The following is a 20,740-nucleotide window of genomic DNA, read 5'->3' as shown; positions in this document are numbered from 1 at the left end:
GAAAGGAGACCTTTGTACCTCTTGAAATTAGCTGCTTTTTATGAGTTTTGATGATACTAGCTCGGAGGTCAGACTGTTGTACTTGTGCTTCTATTTTAAAAGGCCTTGTTAAGTATCGGCGCTGAAGGAGCCAATTAACTGTGGGTATAAAGGTAGGAACCTAAGCGGATCCTCAGAGGCTTAAAGCGTTGGCTTAGCCTCTACAGGCGCCTTAAAAGGTAGTTGTGGTCGTGGATGATCAACCACTACAGGACTCTGGTCAGAGAGCATAGAGTAACGTGAAACCAATGATTACAAATAAAATCTCTATTTCAAAACGACTCTCTGAACCTCCTCATAGCTGAACTGAGAAAGATATTGTAAATGTTGTGCTTATATGTATTATGTTCTGACGTCTACGTCTTGATTTCTCGTTGAATACATCATGCCAAAAGAAAGCCTTGCAAGTCATCCATTTATTGTAAAGAAAGTATGAAATTAAGCTTCTTTATTTCAATACAATCGTTATTTTTTAACTTTCTGTCACATTGTTATACCTCAAAGGGTGACATTTTAAACATCACAGCTTATCCTTTGTCAAACACTTCTTCTCTTCTTTTGGGGCGAGGCGCTTTAAATGTGTGTCTTTTATTTACTCGGCTTCAAAGAAAGTGTGCAGCGAGGCAAGGAGATGAAAATAACTGAGCTGACAGAAAGAAAACAAGACAAGGAGAAACCAGAGGACAGACCGCGATAAGGTCGAGCTAATGAAACTGAAAATAAATCAAACGGCATGTAAACACATCGTCACTCGTCTCTAACGCTGTGGTGAAAGAGGAAAGAAGTGTTGTCACCTGACAGGTGAACTGGCGTGTGATTGGCTGTGTGTTTGATTTAACGAGACAGGGATGAATTATTCACGAATATACAGAAGTGTTAGGAAGTAACGTTTATTTATATACTGCCTTACCCTTCTGAAGCAGATGTCACCAAGTGTTTGTTGCCATTAATTAAAATGTATTGTCTGTTGAGAAGCAGTACAATGGAAAAACTACACCTTAAATGAACATCAAGACATTTAATCATTAGATAAACTTTGTAATGATTGGAAAGTCTACAACAGGGGTCGGCAACCCTAGGCACGCGTGCCACCATTGGCATGCAGGACCGTAACCAGTGTCACACTAGGAATAAGTGTGCAAAATATTTTAATTGTATTTTCGGATCCTGAACGAGACCGCCGGCAGAGCGCGTCTCCCCCTGCAGAGCGCGTCTCCCCCTGCAGAGCGCGTCTCCCCCTGCAGAAGGAAGTCATGCACGCAATGCAGCGCAGAAGGATAGCTTCTAGGCCCCGCTCTCTTTAACTCCAGTCGACATTCTGATGCTTTCCTCCATGGTGAAACGACTAGGGGCGTAGCACACTTCACAAATTGCAGTACCCATAAGCAGCTGTACATGCCGCAGTTTTTGCGTGGCTGTGTCTTTAGTTGAAAGCCCAGTGACGATCTGCTCATCTGTCATCTAAAATAATATACTACACAGGGGCGGACTGGCCAACTGTGTGTTCTGGAGAATCACAGTACGTCCGGTTGTCAGCGAACCGAGCCGGTCGCCAGCGGGCCGTTGACGACCGGGCTCGGTTCGCTGACGGTCGGCACCGCCCTTTATTTATTTAAATGTGTTTAAACGCCATCGTGTAAGTTGCGAGGGGACAGAGGTCCACAGCTCCCCCGCAGCGAGGCTCCCCCGCCCTCCAGTTGACCGTTCACGAGGGCCCCCCGTTGACAGTTGATGACCGTCAAGCTCCCCCCCCCGTTGACAGTTCACGAACGTCGGCACACTACTCTGCATTTTTTTTTTTAAATGGCACTTCATATCAAAAAGTCTCATTTGCACTGCATGACGTCGTTGCAGTGGAGTCTGCAACGACTAATAATGGCCAGCAGGGGGACACTGCAAAAAAAAAAAACTTTGATTGCATAGAAGTCTATGAGAAAATGTTCTGATTTATAAGTTGTTTTTTAATTTATTCAAATAAATTGTATGTAGAAAAGCAGTAACGAAGAAACGACACCTAAAATGAACATTAAGACATTTAATCATTGTAAAAACTAGGTAATTATTGGAAAGTCTGACTTTTATATGATATTTTCTTGAGATGTATTTGGTACTTTTGGCTGATCAATGGTACCAGAGACTTTAAGTCTGGCTGAAGTAAGTCCAATTTAGGAGATCTTCTTGTAGATGTGTTTAGACAGGAAACACCTTTTGTATTATTCATTTACTTCTCCCTGTCACATATGTCTGATTTCTTTTAAATCAATACAGCTGTCCACAACCGATTGATTCTTTCAAACACAACATGGAGCATCGTATAGGATTTTAGGTCTATTTTCTTTCTGAAAGTGAGTTATACAGGAGAGAAAATGGTGAACAACTGAAGTAAATGTAACTAATTACCACTGCATGACATTGTTTTTGCAACCGGTGGAGTCGGCAATCAGAAATAATGACCAGCAGGAGGACACTGCAAAGTCTATAAGGAAATAGGTTGATTTCTTAGTAGTTTTTCGTCTATCATTAAAACAATTAGGAGTGACTGCGAAACATTTTTATAGAAGTATATGAGAAAATTAGCTTACTTATTAGCTGATTTAATACCTCAGTACACATGTTTTCGATAGGTTTAGAGTCGCAATCAATATACAATCATACAATATATACAATTAGACTTAGTTACTGCAAGAAGATTGATTGTATAGAACAGGGGTCTGCAACCTTTTTGACCAAAAGAGCCATTTTGCTCCTTTTTCCAAAACATTTTTTTGTCTGGAGCCGCAAAACATATTTCATAGTTTTTTATTGTTATATCAGACAAAAACTACAGTTTTTTTGCATTTATTAGGCTATTTATTACATGATATAAAACTGTTAACCTCTAATAAGAAACAAAGAACTCTTATAAGGAGAATTAAAAAGAATACACAGGCCTACTTTAAAATAAATTAAACACAGCACTTGGGGAGTCCTCTGCACATTTGAAGGGGAAAAAAATATTATTAAAATGGGCCCACTTTGAAATAAAACATATAGCTGCACCCTAAAAAGAGTTAAAGGTAGGGTAGGTAAGAATGGAGAAACCAGCTCGAGTGCGCTAGAATTTGAAAGTACACAACCGGAACAAATATGCCTCTTCCTTCAGACTTCCTTACAGAGTCCCTCCTCCAACACACACGAACGCGCCCATGACCAATGAGCAGTGGCGGTTCTAGAACATTTTACATGGGGGGGCAAAGGGGGGGCAAGAGGTCATGCCAGGGTGGCATAGGAGGGCGGACAGTACGTGGTATTTTATACTGTATATAACCTATTTATTGTTAATTAATGCCCTAACACAAGTGTTCTTAATGCACAAGAGAAACAAGGTGTTCAGACAAACAATCGGGTGCCCTTTGAGTCCCCCAAGCTTACCTCAACCATTTTAAATGAAAGGAAACTACAACATGTATTTTAAAGCAATGTAAAATTAAATATATATTTTGTTTTTAAAAAAATTGGTTGTCTTAGACAGACATATTTGCATGTCCTCACTAAGCATTATTACATATTAATTTAATATCAAACCAATCAAAATGGCCAATTATCCCAAAATGTTGCTGCTAATATAATCATATGCTTGTCAACTTTAACTGATCAAAAATCAATTCTGAAAAAAGACTTGAATTATCTATGAAATTGCAATATTGTCCCTCATTTTGTTTCAACCCCGTCACGCCGTACCATTTACCCTCCTATTAAAATAATGGATCAGTCCGTGTGTGGATCAGTCCGTGTGTGGATCAGTCCGTGTGTGGATCAGTCCGTGTGTGGATCAGTCCGTGTGTGGATCAGTCCGTGTGTGGATCAGTCCATGTGTGATCTGCATTGAGGGAATGACATCACAAAAGTGTCAGTTTCTTCTCTTACCTATATTTCAGTTTTTGTATTTTCAGATTAAGATTGACAAACTCAACATTTCAACTATGTTGTATGAATTAATAATAGTAAATAATTGTTTATTACAAAAATAAACAATAGTTTTGCAAAATATTACAATGTTGTAATGTCCTTGACTTCCATGTGGTGCCATTTCTTAGCTAAACAAGGTCTCATGCCTACTTTTTGTCAAAAACTTCAACCCTGTTACATTTTTTCAAGGAAATTCCTAGTAATTATTTATATTTTGTGCCTGAGGTGGGAACATGTAAGTAGTCCACTACCAGATGTTATGACCAAACATTTTGGTTTCATTTTTCAAAGATATAAAAACCCAAAAGGCACCCGATTCAGAGAATACTCAGAATTCTGCATACTGTAAGTACTTAATTATAATTAAGTACACAAATGACATCACCGCCATCTCTTCAGAGAGCTACAGGTGACCTGTGCAGCAACACATTTCAATCAATATTAGTCAATACTAAGAGCTGCTAGATTGAGCTGCTGTAATGGAATATATAAGGAGAATAAGAACATACCATGTGGTCCAGCTGGAGTTTCATCTGCCTCCTGATCCCTGCCTCTGGCCCTCTTTCTGACACTTCATCTTTATTCCTCACATATATTTCTTCTTCTTCACTAATGTCTTCATCTCCTCCTCTTCCTCCTGCTCTGACCCTCCTGGTCTCTTCATCTCCTCCTCTTCCTCCTGCTCTGACCCTCCTGGTCTCTTCATCTCCTCCTCTTCCTCCTGCTCTGACCCTCCTGGTCTCTTCATCTCTCTTTTCCTTTTCCTCTTTCTGTTCGTCCTGATCACTTCTCATATGTCTTTGTGTTGTTGTTGAATCACTCCTATACTCTGGCCTGCAAGAGTCTACTTGTGAAAAGCACTGGTACAAATGCTTGTATAACTTTACACGTTAGGGCCATGTAGCCTAGCTAATATGTAGCATATCATATAACATCAGAAAGTATTGATCAAGCGCACACAGGCAGCTGTGTTTGGATCCAGTTTTTACGGTAAAGGATGTATCCTGGTTTCATTGATCTGGCCTCATTGCTGTGATGTGTAGTTTACGTAGATTTAATAGGAGGCTACCGCGTAGTTTAACAAAGTGATCGATCTCCCAGCTAACGCTGTCTGCGTAGTATTTTGTAACGTAACGCCCCAAACAGCGCCCGTCTGTTAAACGCTATCGATTCCAACGGCAGCGTTTTATTAATATTTAGTTTCAAGCACTCGTCCTTAGTAAAAACAAAACTAGTGGAAATGGAAATGCTCCCAGGAGAAGCTGATCCATAGGTGCTGGGACAGCTCGCTCCCTCTCTGCAGCGGTGTGAGCCGCAGTCTGTGTGAACGCCGCTCCGCAGTTTAATGCAGGGCCGTAGCTGCGTTTTTAACGGGCCTAAAATGATATTTAAAATGATTCAATTTTAACTAATGTAATGCTTGTTTTGTTGCTTGAGAAGCTTGTGGAAATAGTGTAGGTTTGTTTTAGTACAGTTTTAGGGAAACAAAAATTAGGGGGGCAGCTGGGGGGGCAAGGCTCTACAGTGGGGGTGCAGCTGCCCCCCCTTGCCCCCCCGTAGATCCGCCCCTGCCAATGAGGGCACGAGATAAGTTTGTGCACAGATGGAAGGCTGATAGGCAGGTAGGCCATCCAGTTACTTTAGCCGGGCCGGCTCAGATGATTGGTCGTGCTTTTTACAGCGCCACGGCTTCCAGAGATTAATTTTTGTATGTATTTATTGTCAAAGCATTTAATATATTCATTGCTATCGGGACGTTAAGAGCATTCCATGGAATATAACAAAAAGTGATTTCTGAAATACATTACATACCCCATTGAATTATGACTGAAGATCGTCAGCTGTCTTCCTCTCCCGTGTTGTTCCTCGATACGTAAAGGCTGCAGCACCGTTGACAACTTCTCTCTACATATCACACATACCGGTAAACCAGCATCGTTTGCTGTGAAAGCAGATAACTCTGTCCACACAGAATTAAATCCTGTGTTCCTCCGGTACTTTTCTTTGATTTATCCATAGTTCGCTCATGGAGCCGGGGGTCAGGTTATTCCCCTCCAAGAAAAGGCGCTCGCGCGGGACCGTAGCAGGATGTGACGCATATTTTAGTTGACCTAATTAAAACCGTTTTGTTTTTTATTTATGTGTCACAGTATCACCTCAAAATACAAGATACGAAACATTTTCAACCACGCAAGAAAATATAATAGTCCTACAAATACTTTTATTTTATTTCCTTCTTATTTTTGTCTAAGCTCAAGGGAGCCAGAGCAGAGGGCTTAAAGGGCCGCGGGTTGCCGACCCCTGAAGAATACAAAAAAATCTCGTAAAATTGTTCTGACAAGTTTAGGGTCTCCATTGCTTTACAATCATTACCTCTATATATTCAGACTCCTATTTGTAACCAGTGGAGTTGCCCCCTGCTGGCCATTAGAAATATTACAATTACAGGTTGTTTACATTTGATAAGATAAACTTTATTAATCCCAAGTCTGTTTTTTTGTTGTTGCGTCGAATCAACATGTGAACAAGGCATTGAAAATAGAATATACACATCAGTATTCAGAACATGTGTGTCGCTTTATGTTCGCCCACCTACTGTGTGTGTGTGTGTGTGTGTGTGTGTGTGTGTGTGTGTGTGTGTGTGTGTGTGTGTGTGTGTGTGTGGGTGTGTGTGTGTGTGTGTGTGTGTGTGTGTGTGTGTATATGTGTGTGTACATGTGTGTGTGTGTATGTGTATATATGTGTGGTGTGTGTGTATATATGTGTGTGTGTGTATATATGTGTGTGTTGTGTGTGTGTGTGTGTGTACGTGTATATATGTGTGTGTACTGGTTTCTAGCAGAAAGCATGAGGAAGTAATGTGTTCCTAATGAGCTCTTAAAGAACGTAAGCTAACTCTCTCTCTTCACACTCGATTGTTTACATGGTAAAAGTTATTTATTGCTTCAGTTACTTCGCCTGAGCTAAAGGAGTAAAACACAATATGGAAACACTCCATTACAATTAAACACACTGCCTCACTAAGTAGTGCAAACAATCAAATGTACCCAGTATTGTTCATTGCGTGTATGTGGACATATATTCTCTCTGCCTCTACTTTTTGTACTAAATGTAGGCCTATACATCTAATGTATTAATAAGGATGTATTTATTTAAATCCATATCAAGAATGCAATCAATCTTCTTTAATTATCTTGTTCACCAACAGATCGATGAGTCTAGCTTGATTTGGCGGGATGATGTTTTGACGGCTTTATTTCCATAAATTTGACATTTTCTGACCGGATGAAGGATACGTAGATGAATGATTGCTCCTTGAGAAGTCCCCTAATTATACAAGACCTTTTAAATACCAATTACTTACAAATTGCATCGCCTCTGAGTCCCAGAGAAGTCCACACTCAGGAGATAAATGGGTTTTTAAATCTGGCGAGATAGCCAGAAGGACTTGGGAGTAGCTCAGAGTAATATGTATTTCCAAAGTAGAAGTAGTGCCATTTTATTCAATGTTTTGAAGTCAAGTGTTGAATTCTTATGATGTTAGAAACTCTGAGGTCTCATTTAAGGAGAATCCCGTGCAGATTTATATGATCGTTTAATTATGTGATCCCACGCAGTCACGAAAACTCTTTCACTGACGCAAGTGTTGCCCGTTTTCTACTCAAGCTTTCTGTTTCCCTCGAAAGATTTCATCTGCATAAAAAAGGCGTTTTTTGAGACATTTCTCGATGATTATTTAATGTTTGAGTACCAGTCTCTGCTTTAAAGAGTCCTCTCCTGCTGATGTTCAGTTGTATATCAGTATGTAGTGTCTCTACTTTAAAGAGTCCTCTCCTGCTGATGTTCAGGTGTATATCAGTATGTAGTGTCTCTACTTTAAAGAGTCCTCTCCTCCTGATGTTCAGGTGTATATCAGTATGTAGTGTCTCTACTTTAAAGAGTCCTCTCCTGCTGATGTTCAGGTGTATATCAGTATGTAGTGTCTCTACTTTAAAGAGTCCTCTCCTGCTGATGTTCAGGTGTATATCAGTATGTAGTGTCTCTACTTTAAAGAGTCCTCTCCTCCTGATGTTCAGGTGTATATCAGTATGTAGTGTCTCTACTTTAAAGAGTCCTCTCCTGCTGATGTTCAGGTGTATATCAGTATGTAGTGTCTCTACTTTAAAGAGTCCTCTCCTGCTGATGTTCAGGTGTATATCAGTATGTAGTGTCTCTACTTTAAAGAGTCCTCTCCTGATGATGTTCAGGTGTATATCAGTATGTAGTGTCTCTACTTTAAAGAGTCCTCTCCTGATGATGTTCAGGTGTATATCAGTATGTAGTGTCTCTACTTTAAAGAGTCCTCTCCTGCTGATGTTCAGGTGTATATCAGTATGCAGTGTCTCTACTTTAAAGAGTCCTCTCCTGCTGATGTTCAGGTGTATATCAGTATGTAGTGTCTCTACTTTAAAGAGTCCTCTCCTGATGATGTTCAGGTGTATATCAGTATGTAGTGTCTCTACTTTAAAGAGTCCTCTCCTGCTGATGTTCAGGTGTATATCAGTATGTAGTGTATGTACTTTAAAGAGTCCTCTCCTCCTGATGTTCAGGTGTATATCAGTATGTAGTGTCTCTACTTTAAAGAGTCCTCTCCTCCTGATGTTCAGGTGTATATCAGTATGTAGTGTCTCTACTTTAAAGAGTCCTCTCCTGATGATATTCAGGTGTATATCAGTATGTAGTGTCTCTACTTTAAAGAGTCCTCTCCTGCTGATGTTCAGGTGTATATCAGTATGTAGTGTCTCTACTTTAAAGAGTCCTCTCCTGCTGATGTTCAGGTGTATATCAGTATGTAGTGTCTCTACTTTAAAGAGTCCTCTCCTGCTGATGTTCAGGTGTATATCAGTATGTAGTGTCTCTACTTTAAAGAGTCCTCTCCTGCTGATGTTCAGGTGTATATCAGTATGTAGTGTCTCTACTTTAAAGAGTCCTCTCCTGTTGATGTTCAGGTGTATATCAGTATGTAGTGTCTCTACTTTAAAAAGTCCTCTCCTGCTGATGTTCAGGTGTATATCAGTATGGAGTGTCTCTACTTTAAAGAGTCCTCTCCTGCTGATGTTCAGGTGTATATCAGTATGTAGTGTCTCTACTTTAAAAAGTCCTCTCCTGCTGATGTTCAGGTGTATATCAGTATGTAGTGTCTCTACTTTAAAGAGTCCTCTCCTGCTGATGTTCAGGTGTATATCAGTATGTAGTGTCTCTACTTTAAAAAGTTCTCTCCTGCTGATGTTCAGGTGTATATCAGTATGTAGTGCCTCTACTTTAAAGAGTCCTCTCCTGCTGATGTTCAGGTGTATATCAGTATGTAGTGTCTCTACTTTAAAGAGTCCTCTCCTGCTGATGTTCAGGTGTATATCAGTATGTAGTGTCTCTACTTTAAAGAGTCCTCTCCTGCTGATGTTCAGGTGTATATCAGTATGTAGTGTCTCTACTTTAAAGAGTAACACAATCTGACCGGAGTGTTACATAGTGATGTCACTGTTTTCTGGAACTTTGTGATTTTAGCCTTTGCAGACCATTTACATGCACTAAAACCTATAGAACACACTACAGGAGAGAGAAAAAAACGGAGAGCCTCTTTTAATTTCTAAATCAGATTAAACAGATTAACTTCCATAAAAAGAAAGTGCCAGTTTCCACCAGACGGCACATTTAACCTCCCGCTCTCTGAAGAGGAGAATAAACCCTCAGCTACTTCCACTTGACTGATGTTTGCTGGCGGCGGCCATTACCCTCACACTTCCCTTCCTGTCTCACAGTCACTTTGCCGTGCTCCATTTCCAGCTGACGGATGTTTCGAGTGTCACCGCTGACCATCACTCCCCCGTCTCTAATATCCCTCCATCTGATAACTGAGGCAATAAAACCCAAATCCAATTCCAGAGACCATTACTGACATCCCTCTTCTTCTCTGTGTAGTTTGCTCTGGCAGATCCCATTGACGGTCGCCGTGGGAAACGCATCCAGCGTTTGTTCAGAGAGCCTCATCTGGATCAACAACAAGACAGGTACAGTATACTGCCAAGAGAAATGAGAACGACCACACCAACACTACACTGGAAAATATGCTGCTCCAAAAACAAGTTAGACAATAATGAAAACAAGCTGCTTCCACTTGAACTAAGTCCAAACATCTGCCAATAGAAGGGAAAGCTAGCTTCGTTAGATAAATCACATCTTGTAATTAGCAGGAGAACTCATTTTGAACTATGTTATACCAGAATAAGAAAATGTTGTATTACAAAATAAGCTGCATATACTCAAAAGTGTTCTATGTTCTGATGTTAGTTGGTGATTTTCTAATAAATACATAAAGAAATATGTTTTTCATTTGAGATACGACTCAAAATAAGATTATTTGACTTAACAAGATGAAGCATTGTCTAAAAACAAGACCTGATATCTCACTGCAGTGTCACTATTGAAGTTATTATGTCTTATATCAGGGTTAAAAACATATTATGACTCGATATTAGACACAGATACTTGGCAAGATTCAGAGTTTTTGTGTAAGTGCAAAATAAATATCATCATTAGAAAACACTCGCTGCAATATAACATGTGCAATGTTATTATTATTAACAATGTGCTATGATAACATGCAATTACCCATCTGACACTACGTTTTTTTTGCTCTACTAAATACTGGTAATATGAACATTAATTATGTGACCGTCTGTTTCCTGTTGATATTTAACTTCTCTTTTTACGGCACTGTTAGTGTAGGCCTACAGTTTTACTATTATGCTGCTGTGTTTATTGTATTTTTGTAAATCTGGCACAACAATTTCCTTCGGGATAAATAAAGTCCTATCTTATCTTAAGAACTGAAAAACCGTAATCAATGTAATTATCTTGAGATAAGAAGATGCTATGTTGGGATTATTTTGGTGTGTTTGACAAAGGATCAACTGTGATGTTTAAAATAAGATGGATGGACTTTTATTAATCCCTCGTGGGGAAATTGTTTCTCTGCATTTGACCCATCCTAGTGTTAGGAGCAGTGTGCTGCCATTTTGAACGGCGCCCGGGGAGCAGTGTAGGGAACGGTGCCTTGCTCAGGGACACCTCGGTCGCACTGGGTCTTTCCGGGACTTGAACTGGTGACCTTCCAGTTGCCAAGCCAAGTCCGACTTCGCCACCACCGCCCTATGGTGGTCATCCTAAAGCCCCGGACACACCAGGCACACTAGGCCGATTATCGGCGTCGGTGGGCGGCAGGCCGACGATGAGCGTCGACACGCCCTACTCAGATTGGTGTGTCCCGCACCGTTGTGTCTTTTCAGCCGAAAACCCACCGATTCCTCACGTTGAATCGGTGGGCAGTCGGCCAAAAGGCTGTCGGCAAAATAAATCACTCTGATTGGCTGTTCAGCTTAGCGCATCAGTGCATGAGAAGCGAAACGGAAGTGAGGGACCCAAACAAACTATTAAGAAGGCAAATCTGAGATTTCGTTGAACTCCAGCTCTCGTCTCGACACAGGTTCGGGAAAGCTTCGTGAGCTTCTCGCTGTAGAGTGAACATGGAACATGCTATTTGTTGTTTATATCACACAGTCTGTTCTTCTTCTCTCGGTTATCACGCAGTCTGTCTTCCGGTTGTTGCCTCTTTTGAATGACAAATACACACTACCGCCCCCTGCTGGTAAGGAGAGTTATTGCCACTCACGCATGCGCAGTTCGTACGTGCTACTTGGCCGTCGGCTGAATTCTTTGCGGTGTGTTCCAGTGCGACACATGGCCAAGACGCAGAGACGCGAGGCGACGCAACAGTCGGTCTGTGTGAGTTCTTTGGTGTCCGCTTGGTGTGTCCGGGCCTTTAGACTTTAAGGCAAGACAATGTGACAGAAAGTTACGATTTTATGTCAACAAAGAAGCTTAATTTCCTACTTTCTTTAAAAGAAATGGATGATTTGCAAGGCTTTCCTTTTGGCTCGATGTATTCAACAAGAAGTGAAGACTTATAAGAAAACATATAAGCAGAACATTTGCAATATCTTTCTCAGCTCAGCAGGAGGTTCATTTTGAAATAGAGACTTCTACGTGAGCAAACTCATTATCTTGAGAGGTGTAATCTGTAGTTAAGGGACTAGACAGTTCGAACTCAAAGGGAAATTCCCCAGAAAAAAGCTTTGCTCAGTGTTTTCTGCAGAAAGGAGAATAAAGCACATAAAGTTCTGTCTTTTGGGGGGAATATAACTCTTTTTGTATTCCTGTGGAGTGTGTAGGAGCAAACACAATAGTGGTGGCTTAAAGCCCACCTCTGCTCCGCGCCGTCCTTTAGATGAGCCTGGTCAGATTTAATAAAAGGAGTTCAAAACACCGGCATAAAAGTTATAACAATAATCTGATTTTAATACAGTAAAAAACACAATACGAAATACAGAGTGCCCTGAAACAGAACACTCCGGGCTCCCCGCTCTACTGTCGTGCGATACAGATATCGGGACCAGCCAGTCAGAAACAGGGGGCATTTTGCATGAAGAAACAACAGTATATATGGACATATTTGGAGGTGGACAGCCACTTCTTATCTTCCACCGGACCCAACTCCTTTAATTTCCCAGGGAAGGTTTCACACAAACTATTCTTTTAAAACAATCAAACATTGTACACAGATATATTGGTGCTTGGGATTATTCGCCCCAGAAAGAACCTTGGAAAAAGAACATGTGTGTGTGTTAGTGAGGGAAAGTGTGTGTGTGTGTGTGTGTGTGTGTTGTGTGTGTGTGTGTGTGTGTGTGTTGTGTGTGTGTGTGTGTGTGTGTGTGTTGTGTGTGTGTGTGTGTGTGTGTGTGGTGTGTGTGTGTGTGTGTGTGTGTGTAGTGTGTGTGTGTGTGTGTGTGTGTGTGTGTGTGTGTGTGTGTGTGTGTGTGTGTGCATGCTGATAAGCGGGGGCGTATGTGTGTGTGTTGCTGATATCTGGGTTAAGTAGTTTATGTGTGTGTGCTGCATGGAGACAGGAGGTGTATGTGTGTGTGTCAGGGTCTCTGGGTCATGGAGTGTAAGTAAGAAGGTTTATATATATAGGATTACTTTAAACAGTCCCAAATAATACATGTTCACTTCAATACAGTTCAAGATAATACCTGTTTACTTTAATACAGTTTAGAACAATATCTGGGTGCTTTAAATGTGAGACACATTCTGCTTCTGTTTTATGGAGAATAAACCCTCCTTGGATTTGGTATTTCGAACCAGACCTCGTTCTGCTTTTGTTTTTTGTGGATAAAGCAAAGTCTGGTTCTGTTTATTGGAGGGTAAAACACACTGTGGTTCTGTATTTGTGAAATAAAGCTCGTTCTGCTTCTGATTTAGGAGAATAAGGCCACTATTTAAGGAGATTAAAGCTTCTGTTATTAAGAAATTAAACCAGTTATAGGGTTAGGGTTATGGTTAGGCCTAACCCTAACTGGTTCTGTGTTAGCTCTTGAAAATACACCCTTTTCTCTTTGGTGAGTACAATTATCGTTCTGTTTCTGAGCAATAAAGCTAATTCTGTCTCTGATTTGACATTTAGAATAGAATGGGAGGGATGAACCCCTCTTTAAAGGTCTCACATGCAGAGCGCACACAGTGACCTCTGCTTTTAACCCATCCTAGTACCAGGAGTCTAGTACTAGGAGCAGTGGGCAGCTATTGTACAGCACCCGGGGAGCAGTGGGGGGGGGGGGAAGGGGGGTGTCCGTTGCCTTGCTCAAGGGCACCACGGCAGGGCAGGAGGTGAACTGGGACCTCTCCAAGTAGCAGTCCACACTCCATATTTAGGTCTGTTCGGGGACTTGAACCGGCGACCCTACGGCCCCTACTGACTGAGCCACTGCCGGACTATTGGAAGGTTTACAATAGTTTGTAATAACAATATATCACAGTATCCATTAGATGTAGGTTGTATTGCCTTTAACTCTTAAACCAACATTTGGGGAAAAAAAGTTTCTAAACACTGTCCACTTTCGAGAACAATGTCCAGGGCACTTTGATCCACTCGGGTAGATTTTGGACATTTTGTGATGAAGAGATTTCGTTTTTGAGATGTAAATACTATTTCACTTTTGTTCCCAGATCAGGGCTTTTGTTTTCAGGAACTAAGTGGACGTGTTAACTTTTAGTTTCTTTGCAAGACTTGGTCAACAACTCAACCTGTCTTCAAAACGTACAAAATGAGCGGTATAGATGAGAGTAACACCTACGTCACTTCCGGGCAAAAATTACGGCCCCGCCCACTTTTGGGGGAAAACAACGCTGTCATTTGAATGGCGGTCAATACAAATTCTGAAGTTTTTGCCAATCCGATCACATTTTTTTGAAAACCGTGGATTTTTGGATCTTCAAAGAGCTCGATTACGATGGCCAGTCAGGCAAACAATTATATTCGATCATTGGAAATCGACAATCCGTCTCGATATATGGTTAAATTCAAATCAGTAGGCGAGCCTGTAATTTCTCCAGCTGTTACTCTCATGAGCGAGGCGGAAAATAATAGTTTTAACATGCCAAAAAGCTGCTGTGTCGTTTATTGCACCTCAAACATTAAAAATAATCCAGAGTTACGTGTTTCTGAACTTCGTCTAAGAACAAAGGACAGTAACAGAAGAGCTCTGTGGCTTCAGGCTCGATCGCCGTTCAAATGACAGCGTTGTTTCCACCAAAAGTGGGCGGGGCTGTAAAGTGACGTAGATGTTACTCTCATCTATGAAAATCGATAGCCTACTGCTATATTTAACCATATATCGAGCCCGATCGTCGATTTCTAATGGCTTAATGCAATTGTTTGCCTGTTTGGCCATTGGAATCGGGCTCTTTGAAGATCCAAAAGTCTCCGGTTTTCTTACATTTCTGATCGGATTGGCAAAAACTTCAGAATTTGTATTGACCGCCGTTCAACTGACAGCGTTGTTTTCCCCCAAAAGTGGGCGGAGCCGTTATTTTTGCCCGGAAGTGACGCATTTGTTACTCTCATCTATTAGAACGAGTATTAATATCAGGACGATGGACGGTTTACTGACGTTCAGACGTTGTATTTAGCTAGTTGGTAGAAAAAAGACAAAAGAACAAGCAAAGGAAATAGACAGAGACAGTTAGAGAGTCAGAGACTAATGGAGCTAAAGCGAGATAACAAAACTGTATTTGCTGATTGTTTATTGCCAGTAATTCTCTAAACAACCATGAAACTCTGCAGATCATCTTCTGATGCTTTTTGAATTCTCTCTCCACCGTTCAGCCGTTCAAACGTCTAATTTATGCAAAAGATAAATAGTTTCAAAACACTTTTTTTTAGGATTGTCCAAATTGTTCAGAGCCAGACCAACAAATACTAACGTAAACGCTATAACGACGCAACCCAGTGAAAAGTCTACAGCAGTGTTTCTCAAACTTTTTCATACCAAGGACTTAACCAATAAAAAAACACTCGCGGACCACCTAACTCCACAAATATCCCAAAACACATCGTTTTTCTAGAACAGATTATAAATCGCCTGAAAATGGTACAAACAAGTGGCCACATGTGTGACGAAGGTGTTGCCCTGGGCTTTATCATACAATAGAAAGTGAAACTTAAGCTCGTTCCATTGGGGAGATATTCCCGCGAGAGTGCGTAAAACTTAAATGTATTTATTTATTTCAAATGTGAAATGTTACCAATATACTCACGGACCACTAGGGGGCGCTCACGGACCACCAGTGGTCCGCGGACCACACTTTGAGAAGCACTGGTCTACAGTATCGACTTGTTATCTCAACTTCTGGTAACAAAAGAATATACGAAACCTTTACCTCAAGGATCTCTATCCAACAGCGTGGTATCGTCTGCATGAAGTCGGTAACTTTGAACCTTAGCGTCTTCCTTTACCTTTGGTCAAACCACTGATGTTTAATTCCAACTGATCTAATGTTTGTATTGTTGTCTCAGAAACCCACAGGATTGGTCAGATGGACGACAGCACCTGGTTGCTGGGAAACATCAACCAGACCGGATACTTCCGCGTGAACTACGACCTGGCAAACTGGAAACTGCTGATTCAGCAATTACACAACAACCCTGAAGTATGTCTTTGTTTTACCGCAATAACTTCCACATTAGATCCCATTAAAATTTGATTTTAACTATAAGGGATATAGGGGATAATGAAGGTGTTGTATTTTCACCAGAGATGGCAAAAGTACACACATCCTTTACTCAAGTAGAAGTACAGATACTCGTGTTTAAACATACTCTGGTGAAAGTAGAAGTACTGACTAAACTTCTTTACTCAAGTCAAAGTAAAGAGGCTTTGAAATGTACTTCAGTAGAAAGTACCCATAACTAGCAGCTGTTTTAAAGAGTACCTGACCTCCCTTTATATTAATAGAACAATAATGTCATTGTTAGCTAATGAATGTTTCCATGCTGAACAACGGCAACATGACAACGTTTCCATTGGTCCCTCTTCTTTAGAGAAGACCAGGAAATGATGGATACACGGATCGTGTTCAAATCAATAGGCACGCAATGACTCTAAAGAATAATGATCACGCATCATTACATTACATTACATTGCATTTAGCTGACGCTTTTATCCAAAGCGACTTACAATAAGTACATTCGACCAGGAAGACACAACCTTGAAGAAAACAGAATCATATAAGTACATCAGGTTTCATAGAGCCAAACATTTCAAGTGCTACTCAACTGGCTTTAGGTAAGCCAGTCCTTTATTAGTATAAAAGTGCTTCGTTAATAGTTCTAACGCTCGAAGTGGAGTCGAAAGAGATGAGTTTTCAGTTTGCGCCGGAAGATGTGCAAGCTATCTGCCGTCCTGATGTCAATGGGGAGCTCATTCCACCATCTTGGAGCCAGGACAGCAAACCCACGTGTTTTCGCCGATGGGAACTTGGGTCCCCCTCGCAGCGAGGGCGCAACGAGTCGTTTGGCTGATGCAGAGCGTAGTGCACGCGCTGGGGTGTACGGTTTAACCATGTCCTGGATGTAGGAAGGGCCAGATCCATTCGCAGCATGGTAAGCAAGTACCAGTGTCTTGAAGTGGATTCTAGCAGTTACCGGAAGCCAGTGAAGGGAGCGGAGGAGCGGAGTGGTGTGGGAGAATTTAGGAAGGTTGAAGACCAGACGAGCCGCTGCATTCTGGATGAGCTGCAGAGGTCGGATGGCACATGCAGGTAGACCAGCCAGGAGGGAGTTGCAGTAGTCTAGGAGTGAGATGACGAGAGCCTGGACCAGAACCTGAGTCGCTTTCTGAGTCAGCTGGGGACGTATCTTCCTGATGTTGTAAAGCGTGTATCTGCAGCAACGGGTTGTAGCAGCGATGTTTGCAGTGAAGGACAGGTTGTTATCTAGGGTCACACCCAGATTCCTTGCAGTCTGAGTCGGGGAAACAACAGAGGTGCCGATGTTGATTGTTAGGTCAAGAGTGGGACAATCTTTTCCCGGGAGGAAGAGCAGCTCAGTCTTGTCAAGGTTGAGCTTGAGGTGGTGAGCAGACATCCACTGAGAGATGTCAGCTAGACAAGCAGAGATGCGTGCGACGACCTGGGTCTCTGAGCGGGGAAAGGACAGAATTAATTGGGTGTCGTCAGCGTAGCAGTGGTAAGAAAAACCATGCGGGCTAATGACTGATCCGAGCGAGTTTGTGTAGGGAGAAGAGGAGGGGACCAAGAACAGAGCCCTGAGGGACCCCCGTAGTTAATTGACAAGGGTCGGACTCAGACCCTCTCCAAGTCACCCTGTAGGTACGGTCTTTCAGGTATGAGGTGAGGAGGGAAAGTGCAGAGCCTGAAACTCCATGTTTTTGGAGAGTGCGAAGGAGGATCTGATGATTCACCGTGTCGAATGCAGCAGACAGGTCCAAAAGGATGATGACAGAGGAGAGGGATGCAGTTTTGGCAGTGTGCAGTTCCTCAGTGACCGCAATGAGAGCAGTTTCTGTGGAGTGACCTGCCTTGAAACCAGACTGGTGCGGATCCAGAAGGTTGTTCTGATGGAGATAACAGGAGAGTTGTCTAAAGACAGCGCGTTCAAGTGATTTAGACAGGAACGGGAGGAGAGAGACAGGCCTGTAGTTTATAACATCAGACGGGTTGAGAGTGGGTTTCTTTAGGAGAGGGTTTACTCTTGCCTCCTTGAGACTGTTTGGAAAGTGACCAGAAGTTAGAGAAGTGTTGATGAAATGGGTGAGAAACGGTAGAATATCAGGAGCGATAGTCTGAAGGAGGTTTGAAGGGATAGGGTCCAGAGGACAGGTGGTAGGGCGGGCAGAGGTAATGAGGGTAAGAACCTCACTTGGAGAGAGAGGGGAGAAGGAGGTAAGTGTGTTGGATCAAACACACATTCAGACTAAAGGAACCAGCTGTTTGGAAAATGAGAGAAGTAGAAAGTACAGGTATTTGGGTTCAACATGTAAGAAGTAGAAAGTACAGGTATTTGTGTTCAAAATGTAAGAAGTAGAAAGTACAGGTATTTGAGTTCAACATGTAAGAAGTAGAAAGTACAGGTATTTGGGTTCAACATGTAAGAAGTAGAAAGTACAGGTATTTGAGTTCAACATGTAAGAAGTAGAAAGTACAGGTATTTGTGTTCAACATGTAAGAAGTAGAAAGTACAGGTATTTGTATTCAACATGTAAGAAGTAGAAAGTACAGGTATTTGTATTCAACATGTAAGAAGCTGAAAGTACAGGTATTTGTGTTCAACATGTAAGAAGTAGAAAGTACAGGTATTTGTATTCAACATGTAAGAAGTAGAAAGTACAGGTATTAGTGTTCAACATGTAAGAAGTAGAAAGTACAGGTATTTGAGTTCAACATGTGAGAAGTAGAAAGTACAGGTATTTGATTTCAACATGTAAGAAGTAGAAAGTACAGGTATTTGAGTTCAACATGTGAGAAGTAGAAAGTACAGGTATTTGGGTTCAACATGTAAGAAGTAGAAAGTACAGGTATTTGAGTTCAACATGTAAGAAGTAGAAAGTACAGGTATTTGAGTTCAACATGTAAGAAGTAGAAAGTACAGGTATTTGAGTTCAACATGTGAGAAGTAGAAAGTACAGGTATTTGTATTCAACATGTAAGAAGTAGAAAGTACAGGTATTTGTGTTCAACATGTGAGAAGTAGAAAGTACAGGTATTTGTGTTCAACATGTAAGAAGTAGAAAGTACAGGTATTTGTATTCAACATGTCAGAAGTAGAAAGTACAGGTATTTGAGTTCAACATGTGAGAAGTAGAAAGTACAGGTATTTGTATTCAACATGTCAGAAGTAGAAGTACAGGTATTTGTATTCAACATGTAAGAAGTAGAAAGTACAGGTATTTGAGTTCAACATGTAAGAAGTAGAAAGTACAGGTATTTGAGTTCAACATGTAAGAAGTAGAAAGTACAGGTATTTGAGTTCAACATGTGAGAAGTAGAAAGTACAGGTATTTGTGTTCAACATGTAAGAAGTAGAAAGTACAGGTATTTGGGTTCAACATGTAAGAAGTAGAAAGTACAGGTATTTGAGTTCAACATGTAAGAAGTAGAAAGTACAGGTATTTGTGTTCAACATGTGAGAAGTAGAAAGTACAGGTATTTGAGTTCAACATGTAAGAAGTAGAAAGTACAGGTATTTGAGTTCAACATGTAAGAAGTAGAAAGTACAGGTATTTGTGTTCAACATGTAAGAAGTAGAAAGTACAGGTATTTGTGTTCAACATGTAAGAAGTAGAAAGTACAGGTATTTGGGTTCAACATGTGAGAAGTAGAAAGTACAGGTATTTGAGTTCAACATGTAAGAAGTAGAAAGTACAGGTATTTGGGTTCAACATGTTAGAAGTAGAAAGTACAGGTATTTGGGTTCAACATGTAAGAAGTAGAAAGTACAAGTATTTGAGTTCAACATGTAAGAAGTCAAAGTAAAAAGTCGTCAGAAAAATAAGTATTGAAGTAAAGTACTGATACCATAAACATGTACTTAAGTACAGTAACAAAGTATTTGTACTCTGGTTTTCATTAAGGACCCACATTGTCCCGCTTATTTCACGGCTTCTTACTAAATAAACCAACAACTTGACCCACAATATTGATTTGAAAATGACCGTATTGTTATTTCTCTGTTTGACTTCACGACAGCCTCTCTTCTCCGTCTCTTTCTCAGATCATCTCCGTTGGAAACAGGGCAGGACTTATTGATGATGCCTTCAACCTGGCGAGGTGAGTCATCCTTTAACCAGAACACATATTGTTTCAGTCTGGTTTACAATCCCCTCCTCACAGACTGACACTCGGGGGAACAGACAGGAGAAAGTGGTGGACAAATGATATCTGTTTCCTGTCCTTTCTGTCAGGAAAGCTCATCCATCACTCAGCCTGTAAGACATTGGGACACAGAGGGGTAATACAGCCCTCTGTGTCTGTCTGTTTGTGTTAGTCTTGCAATAAGGATCGTCTTTTGTTGAGCAGAACGGGCTGAATATGTCTGAGTATTTGAGATGAACTGATATATTTCAGTGTTCTCATCATCTGTTACACCAGCATTACTGATGATGTGATCCAAAGGGACTTACAATAACTTCAACCATGAGGGTACAAACGCTAAAACAACCGGAATACAGCAGGTACATTACCTTAAGCCTAACCATTGTAAGTGCTGCTTCAAGTGTTACGTAAGGCAGTGAGAATAGTTTTCATGATTGGACCAAACGCAGTCGAAACAGACGATGTGTGGACTTTCTGCAGTCCTGAT

General features: G+C 41.1%; 1 protein-coding gene across 1 annotated transcript in view; it reads left to right on the top strand.

Annotated features, from left to right (window-relative positions):
* The window catches only part of LOC117536531 (thyrotropin-releasing hormone-degrading ectoenzyme-like), a gene marked incomplete at its 5' end in the record, with an annotated part of 34,120 nt that extends 13,858 nt beyond the window's left edge, over window positions 1-20,262 (top strand). Inside the window, 3 exons of the mRNA XM_034201437.1 lie at window positions 9,946-10,034; window positions 15,938-16,071; window positions 20,153-20,262. Coding sequence (XP_034057328.1) covers window positions 9,946-10,034; window positions 15,938-16,071; window positions 20,153-20,212 — 283 coding nt within the window. The remainder of the gene's footprint in view (window positions 1-9,945; window positions 10,035-15,937; window positions 16,072-20,152) is intronic.
* Between the last annotated feature and the right edge of the window lie 478 nt (window positions 20,263-20,740).

This window comes from Gymnodraco acuticeps, unplaced genomic scaffold (assembly GCF_902827175.1).
Source record: "Gymnodraco acuticeps unplaced genomic scaffold, fGymAcu1.1, whole genome shotgun sequence".
Taxonomy (NCBI): Eukaryota; Metazoa; Chordata; class Actinopteri; order Perciformes; family Bathydraconidae; genus Gymnodraco; species Gymnodraco acuticeps.
This window is presented reverse-complemented; position numbering and strand designations above follow the sequence as displayed.